General features: G+C 41.1%; 1 protein-coding gene across 2 annotated transcripts in view; it reads left to right on the forward strand.

The window, feature by feature from the left end:
• Positions 1 to 22,098, forward strand: part of itgbl1 (integrin, beta-like 1) — a 48,978-nt gene that overhangs the window by 13,898 nt on the left and 12,982 nt on the right. The window contains exons 4-8 of one of the 2 annotated variants that reach the window (XM_044216033.1): positions 263 to 385; positions 2,581 to 2,721; positions 9,827 to 9,967; positions 11,150 to 11,296; positions 20,144 to 20,260. In XM_044216033.1, coding sequence (XP_044071968.1) covers positions 263 to 385; positions 2,581 to 2,721; positions 9,827 to 9,967; positions 11,150 to 11,296; positions 20,144 to 20,260 — 669 coding nt within the window. The remainder of the gene's footprint in view (positions 1 to 262; positions 386 to 2,580; positions 2,722 to 9,826; positions 9,968 to 11,149; positions 11,297 to 20,143; positions 20,261 to 22,098) is intronic. The other variant, XM_044216034.1, reaches the window with a different exon arrangement.

Below are 22,098 nucleotides of genomic sequence, written 5' to 3' on the forward strand. Positions count from 1 at the left end.
CGTCCCTATATCGCATCATTCAAAAAGCCCCCAGCACACACAAACACAAACACACCTCCACCACCTTCAGCAGTCAGACAGTCTAGATCTGTTGCCACATGATGCACAGATGATTCCTTCAATGCACATCTGCAAACCAGCTGGGTTCTTGGTCTTAAAGTGCACTGCATCAAAACATACACACATCCTCCCATCCAACCACATACTTGACCTTTTCCAACAAACATGCTTAAACTATGTCTAAAGCTGGTATTTTTAATAGGTACCTGCCACTGTGGTGGCTGCATGTGTAACAATAAAGACAACAGGGGTCTGGTGACGGGACATTTCTGTGAGTGTGACGACAGCGAGTGTCTGGACGAGGACACCGGAGAGGTGTGTGGAGGTATGCCCCCCAGCCCCTGTCTCACCCCTTCACTCTTTTGCCAAAACAAAACAGGCACCTTAGTTTAACATGGTTAAATGGTTATTGGTTATATGGTTATTCAAGGACTGTCCATCCTTGTCAATCTGTCTTGGTTGACTGATTGCTTCTACCCTGTGTTAGCAGCTGTCGTACCAACTAGAGCAGTTCTCTTTTTGAATGACTACCGGTATATTAAAAAAATACTGCCATAATTTGTTTCTCTTCTGTGTTATTGAGAGTTAGAGAACACTGATGTCAATTGACCATTTGCTTAACCCCTCCCCTGACCAGCAATTGTCCAATTATATCTTCGGAACCGTAAATAAGCACAGCAAGCCTGTCAAGTTAGCAGTTGTCTGGCTCTCAATTGGATTTAATTGGAAAGTGAAAGATATTTTTTGAAAAAAATAACTATAAACCTGTGTGTTGCTTGTAGTACAGTAAGCATCTGAACAAGGTTATGTTAAAAAACCTTCTCTTCCTTATAATTCTCTAATATGGGGTAGCTAGATATACCCTGCAATACAAGAACAATTTTCCGTTAGTGTGTCCGAATACCATGTCCTTATTCACACACTCACTAATCCTTATGTAATAGACATTAAAAGTTTAGTCAACAGAGTAAATTGAGATTTCACAAACTTTCTAATCATTTTGCGTCACACAACAGTAATTTTCTCATCTATAAAATGCGAAACATTGCATTGTGGGATTGTAGAAAGAAAGTGGTGCACATGCCATGAACACTATTTTTTCGTTCCATTGTGGAATTTTTGTTGAACTATATAATAAAGAGGGGGTGATTTCAGGCATGGCCCATGTCTTCTACATGGATCATCAACTGTTGATGAAGGCGAGCATTAAAATTTTTTTCCTGTTAGCTTTAGCTGGCATCGTTACATAGCGCTGAGTTAGCATGATATTATGTATGTCAAAAAACCATGGTTCCATTATATGTTGCCTAGCTTAGCACAGAGACAGCAGGGGGACAGCCATCCAGCAAATTCAAAACGTATTCATTGCATTGATCTATAATAAGACCTGGATAGAGCGCCGCTACCCAGCTTTGCTTCCAATTTTGACCAGTGGCCACTTGCGGTATTGCAACGAAAAATTCTCCTGTGGCCCAAAAAGCATATTCTCCATAGACCACCATTATAAAAGAGACATCTGTAAAACTGTTGACAGGACACCTCGAACTGCAAGCAAGGTCAATTATGATTCTTTCTATTATGAATTTTTAATCCATGGAGGTTTTATATTTGTAAAACTTGCCTCAAGCTTTTTTGGCTTATACACGAGAAGGGTCTATCTGCAGTCTTGCAGACTACACGACACACCCATTTTACTACATGACGCACCCACTACACTACACGACACACCCCTTGAGATAACTTCCTGGATTACCCAAACCATGATCTTTTCCTAAACCTAATCAAGACGTTTTTGTGCCTAAACCTAACCAAGTAGTTTTAGAAGAGTCTTTGAATATTATGAAGATACTAGTAGAAAGGCAGCTGTGTTCCATTCTTTGTGGTAGGCTAAACACATCACAGAGCTACCTCTGGATAGGCTCAAAGATTAAACTGATGTTGCTCTTCTTATCTAACTGGTAAGACAGTAAATAATCAAATTTCCTGAACAGTGTTCGTTTCTTGTTGGTTCAACTTGTTTTCGGTTCAAGTTCATGCAAAACATTTCCCCACCTGTAGCCATCAATGTAAATCAGCATAATGCCCTTTACACAATTTGAAATAAGTTCTCAATTTCACATAAGAAAACACATCAGCATCATGTGTCCATAAAGGTTAAGTGGAAGTTAAATGTAGTTCAAACTGTTGTCTCTAGCTCTCTTGCATCCCTGTTCCTCTTCATGTGTTCATTCCAAAAAAATGAAGAATTTAGCTTTGTAAAAAATACAGGTGCCTTAATATTTCTAGCAGATCTCAAATAGTGACAATTCATTTTATTTTAATTAATTAATTAATTTTTAAAGAAAATGTTTCACATTTGGGTTGGCAAAAGGATTTGTAGTAATTATACAGTCCTCTCAAAATCCTAAAACCTGGACATTTCCAGAGAAGTTAATGTGGAAATGTTTAACTGACTATCAATCTATAACACTGACAGAGGTAAACTCATCAGTTGTTGCATGCATTCTGATCCGCTTCCAGGCCATGGCCAGTGTTACTGTGGAAACTGTTACTGTGCTGCTGGTTGGCATGGAGACAAATGTGAATTCCAGTGTGACATCAGCCCATGGGAAAGCAAGCGGAGATGCACATCTCCAGATGGCAAAATCTGCAGCAACAGAGGTATGTTTACCCACTTCAAAGCCATTGCACAGTAGTCTGGGATCCCATTTTAAATTGTTATTCTATGATTATTGATTAAATTACTATAGCACATTTTAAATGTGAGACTGTCGTTATATATTAATGAAATCAAAAATAATAAAATATATACTAAATATAACACATGTGGAAAAACAAGAGTTACGTTTGCAGCTACGGTTCAATGAATTCTGGATGACGGCCAGAGGTAGTGCTTAAAACTGGATGTTATCCGTCTATTTGCACACATGCAGGTCGAGTATTTAATTTCAACAAAGTCACATGTGACCATCATTAAAGATGTCCCCACAGAATCTCCTCATCAAAATTCTGAGTGACAAAGAACTCTGGTGGTCATCCAGAATTCAAAGATCCATAGTTACATATGTAACTCTTGTTCTATTTCATTCTTCCTGACCGCCAGAGGCAGTGCTTAACACTGGATGACTATTACCAACATAGTCACGAGGAATCCCACATTGTCCGGAATGGCCTGAGGGCTCGTGAGGGCTACTGCATGGGGAGCAGCAACGCTGACCCTGTTAAAACGGGCAACGGTGCATGGTGTAGCCTAAGTAGCCGCAGCACAAATCTCACTCAGAGGCACCACCCATAGTGCTGCCCAGGAAATGGAGACACTCCTGGTGAAGTGGCCCCTGATATTAAGAGGCAAAGGCAGTCCTCTTGACCTTCATGCCTCCTCAATTACCTCAACAATCTACCTGGAAAGCCTCTGTTTGGACAGGGTGTGCCCCTTCCTACGGCCCCCATACCAGACAAAAAGGCTATTAGAGTGGCAAAAGCCAGCAGTATATAATGCCTCAAGGCCCTCCCTCAATGGGCAGAGCAGTTCTGCCGAATTACCTTCCTCATCCTGTCAGCATGAGGGGTGAAGTGGGCTGGAGCCAGCCTCTTTGGGAAGATTGATGACTTAGCCCAAAGTGCCACCACTGTGCCATCCAAGTTCCAGCGCATGCATGCTTCACGCACTGACAAGGCATGAAGCTCACTTACACGCTTTGCTGATGCCATCGCCAGAAGAAAAGCAACCTTTGCTGATAACCACTTTATCCTGTCCCAAATTACTTGCTGTGTCCATCAGTGGTAACCAAAGGGGGCAGTGGGTTGAGGACTCTGAGGTAAACAGGTCCACCTCTGCTGTGCCATATTTCCTCTACAACCTCTGGGTGGAGTCTCCACTCCCCTGAGGATAGCAAGCCCATTGCAGGAGTTGCTGTGCCCCCTGTAGCGACAGGGTGGATCTGGTGCCCCTTGACGATTGTGAAGGGGGCACCAGGGGACGTGCCTGCCCCTCAAATCTGGTAGGAACTTGTGGAGCACCAAATATATAACACAAAGGTCCATCATTTCATGTGCCACCCAGACTCTCTTGGATCTGTGCAACCTTGGATCTAAATGGAGGCCACCGGTCCAAACTTGGAAGGGCAGCAAGTACAAGAGGCCCAGTGGCATTAGCGATGTCACTGACATCAACATACCCAATAGTCTAAGGAAAAGGCTGTACTTCCTCCTATTCTTCTGGAAACGGCGGAGAGGCTGGAGTATGGCCTCTACTCACTGTGGAGTTGGGGAAGCCCGCATCTGGCAGGAGTCCAGGGTTAATCCAATGAACACTACCCTTTGGCTGGTTATGAGAAAATATTAATCGTTAACCAATAATTGATGGTAAGGCCCAACCGTGTCACATGACATAGAAGGGCCATAGTGTCCTGCCCTGCCCATTCCCAGGTTGGAACACAGATCAGCCAGTCATCCAAATACCGTTAACTTGCATTGGGGCCAGCGCTGCATGCATGCACCTTGTGAAGACCCGTGGGGCTAGGGAAAGACCGAACGGAGCACCCTGAACTGATAGGCTTTGCCATCGAATGCAAAGCGCAGGTAGCGCTTTTGGAATGTGAAAATATGCATCCTTCAAATCGATGGACATGAACCAACTTTGCTCTGTCACGGCTTGGAGCACATCTGCTATACTTAGCATGTGGAAGGGCAACACCTTCGTAAGTCCAATATACAGCAAAACCCACCCTCTTTTTTTGGAATCAGAAAATAAACTGAGTAGAACCCACCTTGCTGTGCCTGAAGCTCTACTCCTTCTATGGCATCCTTCTCCAGGAGGGTGGATATTTCCTGTCTTAGTGCCTGAGACTTTGATCACTGACTGGTCAGTCTGATCCCACTGAAAACTGGGGGCTGGTGTTGGAACTGAAGACTGTATCCTTGGGAGAGCATGTCTACCACCCAAGGGTCTGTAGTGCACCTTTCCCAGCAGCTGAGGTACTGCTGGGAGAAGCATCTGACAGCCAGCCCTGGGCCCTCGGGGGGAGGGGTTGGTTCACCTGGATTCTGGCTATGTCGTATACAGATGTTTTCTCATTGGTTGCGCTTTGAAAAGTCAGCAGCAAATGAGGTCAGACTTGAAATAATTAGAACTTTGAGCAATTTCGATCGGTGCGCACCATCAAGGGTCGGGCACAGCCAGCGCAGAGCGGTTTTACTGCTGATCATGTGTGGGGGTCTTAAGCGCACCAGCGCCATACGGACCACTGGTTTAACTGTGGCTTGGGCAGCCTCTTAGCCTGCCTTGGACCTGCTTCCCGTTCGAACAGGTGTCAGAAGCGTAGGGGGAAGCCTCTACTTCTCCCTGTCCAGGTCTGTGTTTGCAGAACTGGCTACAGGAAGCCCTCGTAGACAGGGCATCCTCATCCCATCCTGGTGCGGTAGGGGTCCGGGTTTCAGCCCCCCTGCCTGGCTGAAAGATAAGGAGCAAATCTTTAATCTCAGCAAACTCTGAGACTAGTGTGTCGACTTTAACCAAACCAAGTGGATTGCCAAACAATCCACTTTCTTGGCCTTTTTCCTAGGCAGGGCACCTTCAGGTGGAGAGCGACTATGCCTACTCCACGCATTCGAAGCCACACCCGATGGAGGCAGCTGGCCTTCAAGCTGCAGTCGTTCCACCTCAGCTCCTCGGGCTAACTTCAGTTTCCGCAGCATGAAATTGCAATTCATGCATTGACTGTCAGACACATCTTCCCCACATGTGTGTAACACATTTGGTAAATGGATATGTATATATATATATATATATATATATATATATATATATATATATATATATAGCGCCTTTCTAGTCTTTTCCGCGACCACTCAAAGCGCTTCAACTACATATCACATTCACCCCATTCACACACTGATGACAGGTGCAGGTTTTCTTTGAACATGAGAATGATTTACCTTCAAACAAAGCAAATCATGTTGGGCTGGGGGAAGCCGGGATCAAACGGCCGACCTACCGATTGGTGGATGACCCGCTTTACCACTAAGCCGCTGTCGCCCATTTGTTTCTTTAATTTTTCTTCTTTTGTTTTTTTTCTCTCGCCCAAGAGAATAGGTTACTCAGGAGTGGAAGCACTTGTTATTAAGAGAGATCAGGGTGAGTTTCTAAAACTCAAATCAAAACAACTTCCTCTCTTAATAATAAGACACTAGTGAACTAGTACTGCTAACTTAAAAAATGGGGCGCGAATAACTTGCCTCTTTAATGTAATGTTACAGCAACACAGCACCTCTATAGCAATCACAACAAAGGAACTTTTACCCACAAGCGAAGCAACTTACTGGGGAGCCGTCCCTCTTTTATCACAACTAAGGAGGTACATGCCATGATTGTCTAATCGCAGCCCTTGGAGGACAAAACCGTAGATCCAACCATGCGGTTGCAGGACTTCTAGCCAAAAGTAAGTTGGTTATCTTCTTTATTCAGTTCAACCTGCATTCGCGAATTACCTGCGAGAAGATGCTAGGTACATCTTTCATGATGATGTGGGCTCATATACACTACATCCTATGCCCTACGTCCTGCGTCATCCCGGGTCACATGTGACCTGCGCGTGCGAGAAACGGATAACATACAGTGTTAAGCACTGCCTCTGGTGTTCAAGAAAAATAAAATAGAACCTTTTTTTTTCCAACAGCCATTATGTTAATGCAGATATATTTTTAGATTTTAAAGATTATTTTTCAGGCATTTTTGCCTTTATTAGATAGCTGCAGAGAAAGACAGGAAAGGTGGGGGGGAGAGAGAGAGAGAGAGAGAGAGAGAGAGAGAGAGAGAGAGAGAGAGAGAGGATGACATGCAGCAAAGGGCCCCGGGCTGGAATTGTACCCAGGCCGCTGTGGTAAGGACTCAGCCTTAATGGCACGCTTCTTCTAGGTGAGCCACTGGGGGGCCCCTGTGGGTGCGGATATTTATTGTCCTTGATTCACAAAGCAATAAAATACTGGAATGATGTATGGCCAGGAAGTTATGCAATTTTATGTTTGTCACTACTGCTTCAAAACCCATTAGAATCCACCTCATAATAGTGACAATTTCAATTGAATTGTGTTGCTAGGAAACAGGAAACAAACACTCTAAATGAGGTCAGGTTAATTTCTTGTCTGTTATCTAGGGTCATTAAGAGGAGGAAAAGACACTGTCCCAGAGGTTGTGAATTGAATTGATTCTCAATGTAGATTTAAATACATTTTTTGATCTGTCACTTTCCAGCATGTATGACAAGAGCACCCCAGTTCAGTGTGTTTTCTGACTATCACAGATGAAAAAGACTCACCTTTGACATCCACCTTTGAAAATGAGAATGTAAAAAAATGATGGCGACAAAGAAGAGAGAAGAAAGAAAAAAGAGAAATACAGAGAAATGGAGAATAGACTGGTTTAAAAAATCCTCATGTAAATTCTACTGAGAGTCATCAGAGCTTGGCAGACAGGCAGTCAGAGAAAATGATCCTGAGGGATTTCACTAAAGCTCTCTAAAATGAATTACAGTGGACTGACTGAGGGCTGGCTAAGTGGTAGGGCTAAATGGTAGGCTACATAGACAGAGCCCTATGATTTATGGTTAAGTGCACAGCTGACACAGCATGAACAACCATCGACTGTGTTCATGGTGTGGTAGTCCATTGTACTTCTCTTTATAGAAAAGGGCAGGCAAAGGCTGACAATCCCAAGAGTTACCAATGAAAAGAACAAAGGAAATATGACTGCAATTAAAAAGAAGTCAAATTGTAAATTTTTATTGTTATTGGTTTTATTTTAAAATCAACCTAAACATATTTTTTTCTGCTCGCTCTATTAGCTACACAGCGTTTTCCAATTCTTTAATGAATCCTTTTTGATACATTTTTTGTCTGTGGAAAAAGATGCAGATTGTATAGCTTTGATTTAGTTTTCTTACTCTGACTGTTGACCAAAAGCTAAACTGTTTCAATGAAAAGAACATTACAGCGTGTACAGGAAATCTCAAAGATTTGACTGACAGTAACAATAAAATTTGTCATATCTGAGAGTGAATCACTAGTGCTCTGGAACTACTGGATACAACCTGAGCCTGGCATTATTTAAAATTGATGAAATGAAAGAAAATGTATAATGTTTGGTTAAGATTATTTTTTTCACATTTAGTTATTCCAATTCAAGGCAAAAAAAAAAGATAAGGCTGCCTGTGTAGCAGGGTATAACATTTTAGCAAATTTTACTTGAGGTAACTGATGCACTTGTGAAAATGCAACACATCTGTACTGTAAACTGTCCAAAACACCATGTTCCTACATGCACTGCCAAGAAATGTTAAGCACATTGCCAGTATTGTGACCATTGGTCGAAATCTCATAAATCCTGTATTTTGGCCTTGCCCCCAGTTTGGTAAAATGCGTGAACATATTCAAACACCTTTTCATTCTACCCCATTCAAGTACTACACAATTCTCAGAAGTCAGACAATTTGGTGCTGATTATAATGAGAACAATTCTCAATTCCCATCCCTATATGACATGTAACCATTTTGCTCTGAATTAATCCTACTTTAAAGCATTGTGAAGATAATTCATGGTGATTACAGGAGATTGATCAAGGAAAATGATTACATAAAAGAGGGTTGATTTGATTTCATCATCCTGTATAAATGTAGAGATATAGTGAAGTGTTTTGTATGAGATTGTAAAATATCTTCCCTCTCTCTCCTTTACTCAACAGTAACCTTTATCTCCTGTTTTGCTCACACTCTGAAATGAATGACTGAATGATTTGGCTGACAGTACCTAATAGATTACTCTGTTTCATTCCAACAAACTGTCAACCCCCTCCGTCTGTTAGGTTCACCTAGCCTCCTCAGTTGAACTAATAATACACTAACTGACGTGCTGTCAAAATTATAGCCACATAATGCTGGAGGCTAAATACATGCATCTATGATCAAAATGATTTGACTCAGAGATAAAATGGTTGCATGAGGCACGCAGATAGGAAACATGCCTCTTCTGTGGAAAGGGAGGTTGCTTCTTAGCTGAAAACAGGAATTTGGTGAGAAACTGCCTCTTAAAATATAGAACATATACATTTATAGATTTTATAGAGCATTCATAGAACAGTTTTGAATAGTAGTTAATACAGGTGCTATAATCTTCTCTGTTGAAACTGGGCTGTGACAGTGGCAGACATAAAAGTGCATGGCTGTATAAATCCAGGGCTCCAGGGTTATGAGGTGGTGAGGGAGAACGAACCTAGAGCTGAACACAGACATGTGCCAGCCACAGCCCACAGACTTGCCAGCTGGCCTGGCTCCCCTGGGGTTCCCCGTGCTCTGTCATTCCTGATAAGAGAAAATGGGATTTCCACTGACTGCTGCTCAGCTGATGCCCTGGCTAAGATGTAAAACAAATGAGAAAGAGAGAGACAGACAGATACATAGATAAAGGAAGAAAACATTAGACAGAAGGAGAAAGGGTATTTATCCTGTTGGCTACAGCCTCTGCTAAAGTAGAAAAATATATCCTCCCACCCCCACCCACATCTGTGCAAGTAGCTTGCCCCCCTGTTTATCATGTTACAGACGATGAGTATTTTGCATAGTTTCATTTTTCTGTTTGTTCATTTTTTTTTTCCAGTTCACATTTTTGATGTATGTGGAATGTAAGGCTGAAAAAAAAACCTACAATGGAGATTAATACAATGTGAATTTACAGTATGTGTGTTTGTGTGGTTGTGTTTGCTGTGGGTATTAGGGACTTGTGTGTGTGGGGAGTGTAACTGTTATGATGTAGATCCCTCTGGCGACTGGGGAGATATTCATGGAGACACCTGCGAGTGTGATGAGAGGAACTGCCATGCAACCTACGACCGATACACGGATGACTTCTGTTCAGGTCAGCATGCTGTTTTTGGATGATAAAAAAAATACAGTCACATACCTGTATGCAATACATTTCCAGAAATCCTGAGTCCTCCTAAAAATTGTTAAAGAAATGCTTCAAGATTTTGGGAAATATGCTTATTTGCTTTCTTGGCAGGAGTTAGAGAGAAGATCAATACCACTCTCATGTCTGTGCACTAAATATGTAGCTGGAGCCGACTACGTATGTAGCTGGTTACCTTAGCTTAGCATAAAGACTGGAAACAGGGAAACAGCTATCCTGCCTCTTTCCAAAGGTAACAAAATCTGCCTACATAAACCAAAGTGTAAAAATGACCATTTGCCTTTTCACAGGGGTTAATGTGCCAGACTACTTTTTTGAGTGGGACCAGTGACTTCATGGAGTCTCTGATGGTTGCTTGGAAACTGTTCCCAACCAAGAAGTAGCCCAGCACATAATCCCCCATAAAATGGCATTGTCATTGTTACTGTAAATTGTTACAGTTCCTTGCATTTAGCAAACACCAACAGCTCCCCATCTGATTCTAATACTCTGGTGCAGCTTCGCAGCTGTACATATGACTTAACAATACACTGGGGAGGGGTGGGAATGATCTTTTCGCTTTTTCACATGGATATGATGGATGCTACCAATGTTCAATATTCATTAAACTAATAATTTATGTACCAGAAAATGTATCTTAGCATCCTAGCATATACACAGTTAACAGTTCTTTGGTGCATACCTTAATGTACAGTATAGTTTACTGTTTGAGAAAATACAGACACAATTTACATCTTAATGTTTTAAATCTCAGCTTTCTCCAACAGTTTCTCCCACTCTCTATTCCCCAGACCAGACCAGACCAGTTATAATCAATAGTCATCCAGCAGCTTAGAAGAGGGCAGACAGTCAAAGCTTGTTTAGCCAATGTTCTAAGGCCACTAAAATCCCCCTCATCTTCTCACCTCTAGCATGTCCTGCCCCTTGTTTATTTTACTACCTCCCCTTTCTCTCTCTCTCACAAACAAGCTCCCCTTTTGCCCCATTTTTTGCTCCATAATCTATCCAAATCTCCACTTCACTCAATGCTGTTTTTACCCCTCTCAGTACGCTTATTTGAATTTCCCCTGTACAAAACCTCCACTTTGTTTCACCTCTCTGCTTCCTTCACCTCTTCTTTCGTCTTGGCAGGCCATGGCCAGTGTAACTGTGGCAGGTGTGACTGTAAGGAGGGATGGGCTGGGAGGAAGTGTGAGCATCCTCTGTCCTGCTCCCTGTCCCTGGAGAGCAGTCTGAAGAAGTGTCGAGGAACATCCAGTTTGCCCTGCTTCGGACGAGGTACATGTTCTTCCCATCCGCTCCTGTTGCCACGGTTACTGCAGCAGGCCTGTACTCTGTCATCACCTCTTGGTGTAAAATAGGCTACTTCAGTGTTTCACTCTTAATCCATCCTTAAGAGGACTGTAGACACTAGGGTGCCCAGCAATCAAATCTGATAGCATCTTTAAATAAGTCCTGAGCTGAAAAGCAACCACTCATTTATGTTGTCGTGCATATTATTTACATGAATGTATATGCAGGTTTGCATTACTATTTGTAAATGCGTATTAGTGTTCTGTATGTTTTGTTCTGTTATGTGCACTTATGTGCTCATAAACATGTATATGTGTGTGTGAGAGAGATTAAGGGGCACTGTTTACCTGCAGTAATGTAAGCCATGGCTCAAACAGTTCTCTCAATAGAGCAAGCTGTGGGTCGATATGTCTAGATTTATTACAGTGCACTGTGCTGCATCAGTGGCCCTTCTGGACAGACCCGTCTTAACAAAAACCGAGTTCCAGGTTGTGCTTCCTTTGTCCTAGTCATGCACCCTTGAGCCTGTTAATTGATGACAGTAAGGTGGAAGTGGAGGAATAGATACACTAAGAAAACAGTAGTGTATATTTTAGGGCTAGAAAACCAATATGCCTGTGAAGTGAAGGCCTGTGAGAAACCAATAGAGGTTGTTTGTGTTATTCTACCTATGTATTACTATTTACATTAAAAACATTTACATCAAAACATAAGTTTTCCTCTAAATAACATTAACAATGAAGTTCATGGGAAAAAAAAAACTCACTTATCAAAATCTTAAAAAATAAAAATCTAAATTCAGCTAATCTGCTTCATCAGGACTATGTGGGTATGGTTTGATCAGATTTGATTGACAGTACTAGCAACATAAGCAAACAGTCATCAGATTTTGATTCAAATAGTTAAATCCTGATTGGTGCACAAAAGTACGTGGCTTCGCCTTCTCCCACCTACTTTACTACCTGTTCAGTGAGTTCAGACAAAACAGACAAATCTCTCAATTGAAATAACCAGAGCTAGTTAACTTTGGCAGAAATTTGTGTTTATAAAAAAAGGACCCTATTGATAGCTGCCTGTGGCTCAGCAGGTAGAGCGGGTGATCATACTGATCACAAGGGTTGGCAATTCGATCCCCTGCTCCTCGGGTCCACATGTTGAAGTGTCCTTGGGCAAGACACTGAACCCCAAATTGCTCCTGATTGTTTGCCAGCACCCTGCATGGTAGCTTGCTGCTGCAAATGTATGCGCAAGAATGGGTGAATAAGAGGCAAAAATTGTGAAGCGCTTTGGATAAAAGCACTATATACAGTAGATGCAGCTAGTTACCATTTTATAGTAGGAAGCTGATAGAGAATTTTTTTTTTTTTTTTTTAAAAAAAAGGACTTGACTTTTCACTCCACAAATGAGATTGTATTGTTCAACTGGCATGTTGAACCCTTGTCAAAACACTATGAGCACCACGCCACAAGCATTTCTCCGCAATTGCTCAATTCTTTTCATGGTGGATCAAAAAAGAAAAAAAAAGAAACAGTAACATTGTTTTATTAGAAAAACATTAATTCTTGTATAGGAGTAAGACACCCAAAATTGTTGTGTGTCAAGCAGGAACACAAGGTGGACCCAAAATGCAGACAGAGGCAGAGCAGGTTCAGTTCAACAATTTTAATGGAAGGAAAAACGCTTACACTGATACTGGCAGGCTAAAGTCACTCACAACAGGTCAGCAGTCCAGAACAGGCAAACAAGTCCAACAGGGAGCAGGCAAGGGCCAAAGGAAACAAAATATACAGAAACACAAGTACTAAATGCCAGCGTGCTTGACGTTGATACAATGGCAATCTGACAGAGAGAGATGGGAATGACACAGACTAAATACAGGGGAGGGGAGCAACTATACACAGGTGGAACTAATTAGGACAGGGCAAACAATCAAAACTGGCGAAAAGCAAACAAAAGACAGGAAGCAAAACTACACAAGACACATGAGGTAGAACACTTACCAAAATAAAACAGGAAATAACAGAACCCAAAACCATCACAACAATCTTAGTATTATTATAGTGGAGTGAGGCCAAAACATAATTTAAATAGACAGGGGGAAAAATGCAGTCAGACCATTAACTGCTTAACTGCTACATCAATTGACGCACAGACCATTAATTAAGATTACACTGAACTACTACAAATGTACACAGCCCAAAGCTTCTCAGCCAACAAAGGGAGAAACAAATTACTCACCTTTTGCAAAGCTGCACTGATTAATCTGTGCAGGCAGTGGACATAAATGCCCTTGGCCAGGTCTACAATATACTGTATTAAACTGAAATGTCATAAAACTAATTGGTTGAGGTGAAATCACATTCTGAGCCACGTAATCCAAAAAGTACGGCATTTATAGTCAGGTTTCAATAGAAGTTTGGATATCTGGCTTTGGAGAACAAAACACATTACCTAGCTGTATGTAGCATCAGGACAGGTCATATGTGACTTTGTTGATATAATAGATGTTCAACCTGCTTTTATGGATAGGATATCCAGGTGCAAAGCAGAGCCTTAGAAAAAATGAAATAAAACAAGGAGTTATAGATTTTAAGCATGGCTGTTGTGACTGTAAGGCTTATATTTTGCCTTGGATTTACTTGCTTGCTTCATAGGAGGAATGTAATGTTTCCAGAAGCTGCCATGTTTTGACAGCTTGAAAATCAGAAGTAAAGACAAACGACAATCTAGCAAGTAGTGTTTTTATCCAATCAGGTGTAGAAAGGGTTCACATTCATGAAATTTGAGTAAAGACAATCATATATTGCACAGCCTACCTGAAATTACATCAGTCGCAAGTTAATTTATCTACAGAATTGCCACACAAAAATAAGCGAAGTTACGGAAATTATGGTATAGCTTTTCAAGACAGATACTGTGCCTATGTCCAGAGTTAACAATGCACAATGGTCACGTTACCGTTGTTTTAAGACTGACTGACAACGTGGATTGTTCTAAAGTACGCTATGGCCATTTGTTAATAAGATAAACTGTTTAGTGGCTATGCCGTACAAACTTAGAAGTCTTCTGAGGTATCTCTTGTACATGTATTTTACATTGATGCAGCAGCCTTAATCAGTCAGCTTAACAGTGCTGTATTGGCCATTGTTCAGTGTAGCACTACTCCATTCATTTTGCTCAAAACATTATTGTAGTTTTTTAGGGAATGCTTAGCAGTGTCACTGTACTTCTGGATGAGAAGACAATAAGAAGAGGTAGAGTAAAGCCTGCTCTATTCTGTTGGTCTCACAGTGGTTCGACTCAATATTATAGTCGGCGGTGGGCGATACTACAAGAAGCACAACCTGCTTGGTCTCAGGGCTCTGTGGATTCATCAGGGGTTAATGTGAAGCATTGATTTCCTGTTTCATTTGACTGTGGGGGAAGTCACTGGGGAATGCACAGCCTTTCAGCCACTGCTATGTTCCGAATGAAAAGAGAGAATAAGTGGACTGTAGCCTACTGTATGTTAATATAGTGACCAGAGACGTCTCTCACACCCATGGAGGGGAAAACTATTGATTTAATCAGGTACCTGAAACACATAGGGCAGGGCTGCTACCACAGAGACAACTATATTAACAAATCAACATCACCATAAGCAAACGATGGAACAATGATAGCAATATGGTCAACAGAGCCCACATACTGTAACTGCTATGTGAAGCCTTGACCTCGGCAAGTACACTCTACAAATAGAACCAATTTGGTGTCTTTGAATACATCAACGATTCATTACATATTGTGTCTGTTTCATAACAGACTTTGGTTTTGATAACCTCAAACCAAAATTCCACAACAACAGGGTTGAGCAGGCATGGTGGCCCCCCTCACATAATGAAACAGCAAAGATTAACTTGTGTATAGCAGAGTTAATTAGCTTAAATTCCTCCAGCAGTACCTTTAAATTATCTCCAATTGCTGCAACAAAATGGAACTTTAAATTACCTTGTGCAATATAACTATTAATGGGATCCATAAATTCTTCCTTTTAAAATTATTTTTCCAGCCATCCCAGCCCATTCAATGACGTTCAGTGACATTAAAGTGTACATTTACACCGCACAGCACAGTGTTGAATGAATATTTTCCTATGCATACACCTAAAGGAATAGATTCTGATTAGGATTTGCAATGTTAAATATATAAAAATTGAGACACTGTTCCATAGAGTCAGAATTTCTAATGTCTGCTGAGGCCAACAGCAGACATTATTCAACAGCAATTATATCTATTACATGTTGAAAGCATTGTCTGTATGTCATAAATTCACACTGTCTTCTCCCCCTGCTCCTCCTCTATTATTAGTAATAAATGTCTGAATGTACTATTCACCGCCTCTGTTCAGACAGAGGAGGGAAACTGTCAGGACAGTAATAAAGAGGAAGGGTGACTGTGCATGCATGCATACCTGAGTGTTTAGAATGCCGTGTGTGTATGTGTGGTTTTATTTATTTAACTTTCTTTTCCAGAGGATGCCCATTTGGTTTAGTGGTTGGAAGATCACAGTGGCTGGAAACAAATTATTGTAATAGAGTTCATTGCAAGGCTTCTACGGATGGCAAAGGATGTGAAGGGAAAAAAAAGGGAGAGAGAGTGAAGGCCTGTGAGAAACACAATGAAGGGAGACAGGAAGCAGGGTGGGAGAGTAAGAGAGAGAAACTGAAGGAGACAGACGCAGAAAATCGCTTAGGCATGGATGAATGCGGCTGGTACAGATGGCAGCTTGAGCGGAAAAGCCCTGAAATTTGAAACAGCAGCTTCAGAGCTTTTCTTCCTAAGAGGTGGAGGCAAGACGCTTGTGGATAGCACATTCTTTATACTGTGGTATTTCCTCAAGGAAACACCTGCTTTCAACATCTTTCTGCTGATTCTTGGGATTCCTTTTTCTGCTTTCTGAAGTGTGGCCCGTAGTAGACATTAACTGTGTGTGTGATTGGTAATATTTAATGGCACATACACACCTTTTGCATTACTGTACTCCAATACCTAACATTTAAGTGGTAGTCCAGCAATTTGTTATTGTACTACCATAAACTTGAAAGACAGATTAAAAAACATGATCAAAATTGAAACCGCAGAGACAGAGATATCTTGACTATCTTATAGTTTCTCAGGTGGGTTAAAGGCCCAGTGAAATAGCAGTTAGAGTGTCTTTAGCTTGTATAATATGATGTATGTCTGAGTGAAACAGAAAATATAGGGGCAGGAATTTATTTCAAGAGGGATTTGATCAAATACTTGAGATATAATTGGATTGCTCAAAAGAGGACGCAGCTTTGTGAATATGAAACTATACGCAACTGTAGAAAGATATGGTGCTTAAGAGGACAGTTCACCTCCACCCACACCTCCCTCACCCATGTTGTTAGATCAGAAAAGGGAGGAAAATAAGATGTGAATAAATTACACTCCAACCACACTCCTTAAACACACACCACCTACTGTGAACTTCAATGTCTTTCATAGTCCATGCATAGTCCTTTCTGTTAAAAAATTGTAGTCCCAAAGCCCAAGCCAAGATAACCCTGCTGACATCACTTGGGGTACTTTTTTTAGACTTTAGAAAGCCACCTTCAAGCCACAGAAGATATACTACAACTGATTTGACAGGCAGAGTACTACTTTCCTTGACTAGTTAACAGATCTTGATGTATAAAAGCGGTGGAGTGCTGCTTTAAGATCAACAGTTTGCTTGTGCCTCTGTGATTAATGCTGTGACAATAATGATGTTGCTCTGGCTTTAACCAGATCTTCAGCACTATCTGTGTGTTAATGGTGGCATTTACCCTGGAAAATCAGACCCTCTGTCTCTGTAGCAATGGATGGTGTGAATATTGCTCGCTCATGCATCTAAATGGATTGATTACTGTAGCCCACTTATATTGTGCGCTTTACTATATGTGTTTTATCATACTATCATACACTTAATACATCTTGATACTGACAATACCCCCGTTTGATAGGTGCTTCACTTTGGATGCTAATGGAATGCTTTCATTCACACCACAGGATGAGACACAGCACAGACGAGGCCGTCTTTAGGCTGGATTTATTATAATTGGTGTGATGCTTGCAGCTGTCATAGAACTGAAAATTAAATCAAGTCAAAAGAAAGGGCAAGCTTTGGAGATAACAAGGCTGCCAGAGTGGTTTCAAAACTGCCAATCCATGGTGTTAGGTGGTGAGTCTCTTTGATAATAGTAGTGCAGTGAATATCAGTGAATACATTTAGATTTTACACTGTGACCTAAATGTTTTTTTTTGTTGTCAAGGAGCTTTGTTTTTTTCCACCTGCAAAGATGGCAGAAGTGCAAATGTAGGTGCAATGCAAGTGCATTTTCTGTGCTTTTGCCTGTGTGTTAGTTTCACAGCTCTATGGTGAGAGGAGTGTCACAGCTGGTGTTGTTGTTTATGCAGCTCAACCAGTGCAGAACAATTTTGGTACTGATTTTGGCATGAAAATGGGCATGCATTTCCGCTGGGCTTGGTTGCATTGGGACTCTGCGTCTCTTGGAAAAGAGCAGTTTTCTCTTGGAAGAAGATTGCTTGGACTCTCCACCTAGCCCTTTAAGAAACTGTCTGCTGCTTTTAAAAGGAATGACTTGATTGACATTATTCAAGCCTACCCTACCACTCGCTGATTAAGTATTCATCTAATTAACAATATATTCTTCTGCCTCTAGCCCCTTTCCAGTTTGTGCTGCACTGTAACCTGGCTGAGCTTGCACCTCTGCTCACTAAAATGTCAAAAAATGTATTTGCCACACCCTCACCTACCTGTGTTTGTATATACATTTGTACACAGTTTTAAGAAAATAGAGCCAAAATGTCTGGTGTCTGCTGATGTGACATTGTCATTAAAGTGTTGTTCACCTTAGACAGGATGACAAATTAAACAATAACACCAACACACACGCAGACACTGGTGTAGACGGTTTGACGACCAGAGAGATAATCGATAAGGCAGGGGTGTTATGACATCACAGGTTGCTAGGGTAACTGAGTCCCCAGAGCAGATGGTGGTATGTTATGTGTGAAGCAGGAAGAGAGGTTGCTAGAGTGTGTGTGTGTGTGTGTATGTGTGTGTATGTGTGTGGTCATAAATACTGACAGTGATGTGACACGGACAACACATTAGATGACACTGTCAGTCGAGTGGCTGTCTTGTAAATTCAAGTTTGGCACTATTTATTGCCCCTAATTCCATTCAATGAGTCATCAAAAGATAAAGGCAGGCACATACACATTATGGATATGTTTTGGGTGTTATTTAGTGGCACTAAACACAAAATGTACCCTGCAGGGCTACAAACAGGGAAAACACTCAAAAACACTCAGAGTGAATAATGATTGTGCAAAAAAGGACATACCCAGCTCAATAAAAACAGGAGAAAAGAGAAATAGAGGCACTCAGTATGCTGTGTTTTAACCATCTTTCTTCACTGAGCTGGGAAATTCCCTTTGTGCAATTATTTTTCATGGTGGGCAACTTACCTGTTTGCAGCCCTTCTGGGTGTCTTTTGTCGGTGGCATCAGTGGATGGGAACATTTAAAAGATGTCCAACTGTGTGTGTCTTTCTCCTTTGTCAGTAAAGCATAGAGCACACAAGACAAATGTACATTTCATGGTAATGCCTTGTATTATGCAGTGTTCTTCTTAATCTCTTTTTAAAGCTAGGGTAAGTAAAGTATTTCAGAAGCTTTCTTTGTTATATTTGTTGAAATTCTGTTTACTCCTTGACAGCAATCAATAAAAATTTTCTGGGGGAAAAAATGAAAAGAATCTAGTATTTGTGGCTTTCGCAGGCCTGTAATAAGCCCATCATTTGAGCCGAATGAAATGATTGGCTGGCCTACCTGCCTACCTGCCTACCTGTGCACACTCTACCCGTACACTCATTGCGCATGAAAATGTGTTTTGCGGAAGTAGCTTTGGAAGGAGGGAGGCATGAAGGGAAGGGGTGGGATTTTTTCGGTTGGATACTTTCAAATAGCTGTCTCTTGCTAGTTTCTCCTACGTTACCTACCCTAGCTTTAAGATGATAATAAAAATGCACTCTGGTTGAACTTGATTACATTTCACCCCTCAGTAACATTGTTGCTAATGTATTATTATGGGAACATTATTAAAGAAACAAATGGCTCAGTTACTGTAAATAAATTATTTGGAGCATTTGTATGTATAACAAAAATCTGTCATACAAGTTGTGAGCATTGACAAAAAAGTGACTATTACAAAACATTTGTTCCTCTAATACTCCAAATATCTATGTGTGGCCTACACTACGCCCATAATTAATATAACTCTGAGCAGCCTGATAAAATGATCAATGAGCAGGCATGCTGCACACCTCCAATGATATCCAGAATAGATTATGTTTTTCTAATGAGCTTCACCATTAGCCAGCATGCTCACTCAGTAAGTTCCCCCGTGGCCTTCTTCACTGGCAGCTCGCTGATTGAAGTGGGAAAGCAACATCTCAAGGTGTGTGGGTGTATAGCCCATGTGAGTGTTTATTGGAGTGAGTTATTTACATATAAGATTTCCCTGTGTGGCTGGAGGGAATGTTGTCAGGCAGATTAAGTCTAGTTTAAAATCAACCATTGCACACATCTACTATAGGTATGCAAATGACTCTCACGAATTAAAGGTTAAATAAAAAAGTAAAAACTCAGGATGATATGACACATTTTGGGAAAAGAAAGATTATTCTGCTGAGCAGCTATTCGAAACACAAGTCTGTTATGAAACGCTGCTCAGATGTGAGAAAACGTCTCTGTTTTTGTAGGTCAGTGCCAGTGTGGACAGTGTACTTGCCACCCACCTGGGGACAGTCGTGTTCATGGCAAAAACTGTGAGTGTGACGACCGTCAGTGCGAGGACAGCAGTGGAACAGTCTGTGGAGGTGAGTGCGTGCACACACATGGCCACACACGCATACACATTCATTAAATCTTTGTGTCCATTAAGGGCTGTTCAAGTTGTGTGAGCAACAGAGGGAACTGACATGGCAATAAACAGATTGCAAATCTACGGTTCAACATTACTGTTCAATCTGCATAGAGTAGAGAAGAGGGAGATGTATTTTCAGGCACCCAGTATTCCAGAAGTAAAAGTACTGTTCATTTTCGGCATATATAATGGGCCTCATGCAAGAACCACATGTATGAACAGATTTGTTCTTTAATGGCATGCACGAGTGATTTAAGAGATGTTGTCGCATTCATCAACTTTTGTCATAGGTACGAATAAAATTCACGATTGGATCAGACGTGTTGTATGAGTCATGTACAGATCTTTCTCCACAGGTGGAGTTTAAGATTTATAATACCTTAATCTTTTTTTCTTTTTAGATGTTGTGCATTTTCTAATTGTTTTTGGGGCCTCAATGCAACTACTGACACTGCCACATTTGTTATGTTTACTTCTACTGATTTCCGACAGCAGAACTTGATTAAGCAAATGATCGTATATCAAATCACTGAGGGTAAAATTCTGTTAACCACGATGCTAATAGAGCTGTTTAAAAGGTTTGGATTCTGAGTCTATTTTCAAAGAATTCAGCAACTATGGAGTGCTATTTTCTTCCTGATTGCAATGGGAGGCTTTGTGAATTTGCCATGGCTCTGACTTCTGCCTCTGATCGCCTCCCTCTCCATAGCTGCTCATGGGTACCATAGTACATGGAGCCATTCTTGCTGTACTTACCACACTGTGAAAGAAAGAGCATGATTTCTTAAGTTTATATAATTCTAACCAATCACTGCAACATATTATTGGTAAATTGTCCCGGAGACACCCATGTTTCTATGTTGAGGAACATTGGCATTAGCAAATTTAGCAAATTTACAATGTAGAAAATACTCCTGTAATCACAACCCGCAGATCCACCCACTTCCCTACTACACTGAAGAACTAAAACATTAGAAGTACATCTACTGATGTTCTGGACACGATTACACTCTCACCACTCCTTTCCTCATTATTGCACAGACAACTATACACATTTTGTACAGCGTGTGCACACATACACTCATCCACTTTGAAATTATGCCAGGAGCAGACGCTGAGTTTGAAGATCAATAAAGTGTGATCCTATCTGCTCTCTTTGATATCCACAGGCACAACCCTCTAAACCCTTGAGCTGAATTTGAGAGAAATTGCTCCAAGCCTTTGAAGCTTCTGTTTGAGGTCTTGGGAAGTGTGTGCTCTTAATTTGAGCTATTTAGGCACAACCACTGCAATGGATAGATTGCACTAAAACATTAGAGGCTCAATTGAAATTGATATTTCCCTTTGCAGCTGCTGCTGTTAGACAGAGACAGAGAAAGAAAATAGAGGAAGTCAGATGAAGGTACAATTAAGGTTTGTGGTACTCCTAAAGAAAGGCAGAAATGTGTTCTTCATTCAGCCAAACATTACTGTTTTGTAGGAAACATTACTCTATTTGATTTTACACTTGCACACAAGCCTTTTTTTGTTTTAGTATTGTTTTTCGCTTCCTCTGTTTAATTTTAGTGTAGATGGCACACAGTAAATCTGCTACACTTAAAGTGCTGGGAAAGTGATACAACATGACACATGCACAGCTTTCCAAAGAGTAAACAAACAGAGTGCAGATTTTCCAAAAACCCGAAAACAACAATGAGGAACTTTTCCCCCACAGGTGTATGAAGCAGGGACGTCACTTTTTTTTAACTCTACTCAGTCTTCAATCTGTTGTCAGTTTCACTCTGAGACATT

Source organism: Siniperca chuatsi, linkage group LG12 (assembly GCF_020085105.1).
Source record: "Siniperca chuatsi isolate FFG_IHB_CAS linkage group LG12, ASM2008510v1, whole genome shotgun sequence".
NCBI classification, from domain to species: Eukaryota; Metazoa; Chordata; class Actinopteri; order Centrarchiformes; family Sinipercidae; genus Siniperca; species Siniperca chuatsi.